Source organism: Penaeus japonicus, unplaced genomic scaffold (assembly GCF_977035675.1).
Source record: "Penaeus japonicus unplaced genomic scaffold, GWHDUDI00000001_assembly GWHDUDI00000030, whole genome shotgun sequence".
NCBI classification, from domain to species: domain Eukaryota; kingdom Metazoa; phylum Arthropoda; class Malacostraca; order Decapoda; family Penaeidae; genus Penaeus; species Penaeus japonicus.
In genome coordinates, this window is record NW_028234432.1 from 30,209,532 (window position 1) to 30,212,031 (window position 2,500).

At 41.2% G+C, this 2,500-nt stretch overlaps 1 protein-coding gene across 1 annotated transcript in view; it reads left to right on the forward strand.

The window, feature by feature from the left end:
- LOC122242402 (uncharacterized) overlaps nt 1–2,500 on the forward strand; it is a 32,463-nt gene that overhangs the window by 5,950 nt on the left and 24,013 nt on the right. The window contains exons 3-4 of the mRNA XM_086555256.1: nt 146–394; nt 1,800–1,861. Of these exons, the coding sequence (XP_086411382.1) occupies nt 146–394; nt 1,800–1,861 (311 nt within the window). The remainder of the gene's footprint in view (nt 1–145; nt 395–1,799; nt 1,862–2,500) is intronic.

The following is a 2,500-nucleotide window of genomic DNA, read 5'->3' on the forward strand; positions in this document are numbered from 1 at the left end:
AGACAGACAGAGACATAGAGAGAAAGAGAGACAGAGAGACAGACAAAAAGAGAGAGACAGAGACATAGCTAGCAAGAGCGATAGAGCACAAAACCCCACGACCCCAAGGGACCCCAAATAACCCCTCTCTCCCTCCATCCCGCAGGGGACAATGCCTCCCCTCTTTACACCTCAGGGCGGAATAACGACCAGTATGACCTCGCCTACGACCCAAGCAACGACCCCGATGCTGAGCTGCTTGAACTGGGAGAAGCAGGCACGCGACTGCAAGCGAGGAAGGTGGGCAGTACCCCGCAGAGTGACCACACGGTGCCCCACTATGCTGGCGCCCCACCCATGCTGCCCGCTTCGCTCTCCTCGACTACTTTGCCCACCACGACCACCCTGCCTGAACGTGGGTTTTCTTGTTGTTTTTGTTGTTGTTGTTGTGAGGATTGTTATCGTTCTCGTGTTTTTTTTGTTTTTTTTTTATTATTGTTGTTGTTATCTTGATTTTCTTTTATGATTGTTATTGTTGTCTTCGTCATTATCGATTTTGTTATCATTAGCAATGGTTGTTCTCAGTTTTGTGATTATCATTTTTCGATGTTATAATTATGACCATAAATATTGTCGTTGTTCTATCATTGATACTTTTACTACTACTACTATTATTATTATTATCATTATCTTTACCATTCATATTATCATGATTATTACTATCGTTATCATCACTTTAATTAACTATTATCTTTGTTAATGCCAGCATTGCTTTTATCAATATCTTCATAATCACTGCTATCGTTTTTTTTTTGTCATCATCATCATCATAATCATCCTCATTATCATTATCCTCCTCATCATAATCATCATCGTCATCATTATTATCATTATCATTATCATTATCATCATCATTATCATTATCATCACCATCATCCTTATCACCATCATCACTATCATCACCACCACCACTACCATCATCACCACCACCATCATCTCCCTTCCCATCATCTTCCTCCTCTTCCTCATCATCTCTTCCCATTCTCATCCTCTTCCTCCTCCTCCTCCTCCTCTTCCCCCTCCTCCCTTCCCATACTCATCCTCCTCCTCTTCCTCCTCTCTTCCCATCCCCCTCCTCCTCCTCTCCCTTCCTATCCTCATCCTCATCCTCATCCTCCATCCTTCCCAATCCTCCCCTTCTTTCCTTCTTCTCCTTCTCTTCTCTCTCCCTTCTGTTTCCTTGGTGAGTGCCACCTTACTCCCAACTAATGACACACGCTAGCTACTTTTGTCTCTCCCTTTTTCTATATTTATCGCTCTCTCTCTCTCTCTCTCTCTCTCTCTCTCTCTCTGTCTGTCTGTCTGTCTCTCTCTCTCTCTCTCTCTCTCTCTCTCTCTCTCTCTCTCTCTCTCTCTCTCTCTCTCTCTCTCTCTCTCTCTCTCTTTTTCTCTTTCTCTCTCTTTCTCTCTTCTCTCTCTCTTCTTTCTCTCTCTCTCTCTCTCTCTCTCTCTCTCTCTCTCTCTCTCTCTTTTCTTCTCCTCCTCTCTCTCTCTCTCTCTCTCTCTCTCTCTCTCTCTCTCTCTCTCTCTCTCTCTCTCTCTCTCTCTCTCTCTCTCTCTCTCTCTCTCTCTCTCTCTCTCTCTCTCGTTCTCTCGCTCTCTCTCTCTTACTCTCTGTCTCTCTCTCTCTCTCACTCTCTCTCTTTCTCTTTCTCTTTCTCTCTCGTTCTCTCTCTCTCCCTCTCGCTCTTTTTCACTATATCTCTCTCTCTCGCTCTCTCTTTCTTTCATATTTTTATCTCTCAATTTCTCTTTTCCAGATTATTGCGAAGTTAAGCGAGATCAGAAATCCCACATTATCGAGGAAGGAAGCAGCATGCGTGTAAGTGTTTCGGTGTCTTTGTAAATTTATCTTATGGTGAGAGAGAGAGAGAGAGAGAGAGAGAGAGAGAGAGGGTGTGTATGTGTGTATGTGTGTTGTGTTAATATTTCTTATCATTCTTAAAATGTATATTTTCTTTCTCTTTTTTCTTTTTGTTCCTTTCATATTTTGTTTTCCTCTCGCTCTCTATCTCTCTTTAATTTCGCTTTTATCAAATTGAATGAGATCTTCGGTTCAAATGCCAACGCCCTCTTCACCTCTCATCTCTCTTACGTCTTTTGGAATCTTAATTAGACAGAATCTAGAATGAATTGCGAAGTGAGAATGAGGAGAAACGACAAGAAAGGAATAAGAATAAAACAGTTGACCAAAACAAACATCAAGAATCTCCAATTCCTTTATCTCATTATCTTATAGGATTATCTAATTATTCCTTCATCCTCACTCCTTAATCTCAATATCATTATCTGTTCCCATGATATCAGTCACAAGTAATCGTATTTTAGGTTTCACCCCCTCCCTCCCCAATCCCATCCTTTTGGCATTTTTTTTTTTTTTTTTTTTTTTTTTTTTTTTTTTTTTTTTTTTTTGATACGCTTTAGACTTTTTTGACTTCCTCTTCCCTTCCTACTCCTTCTT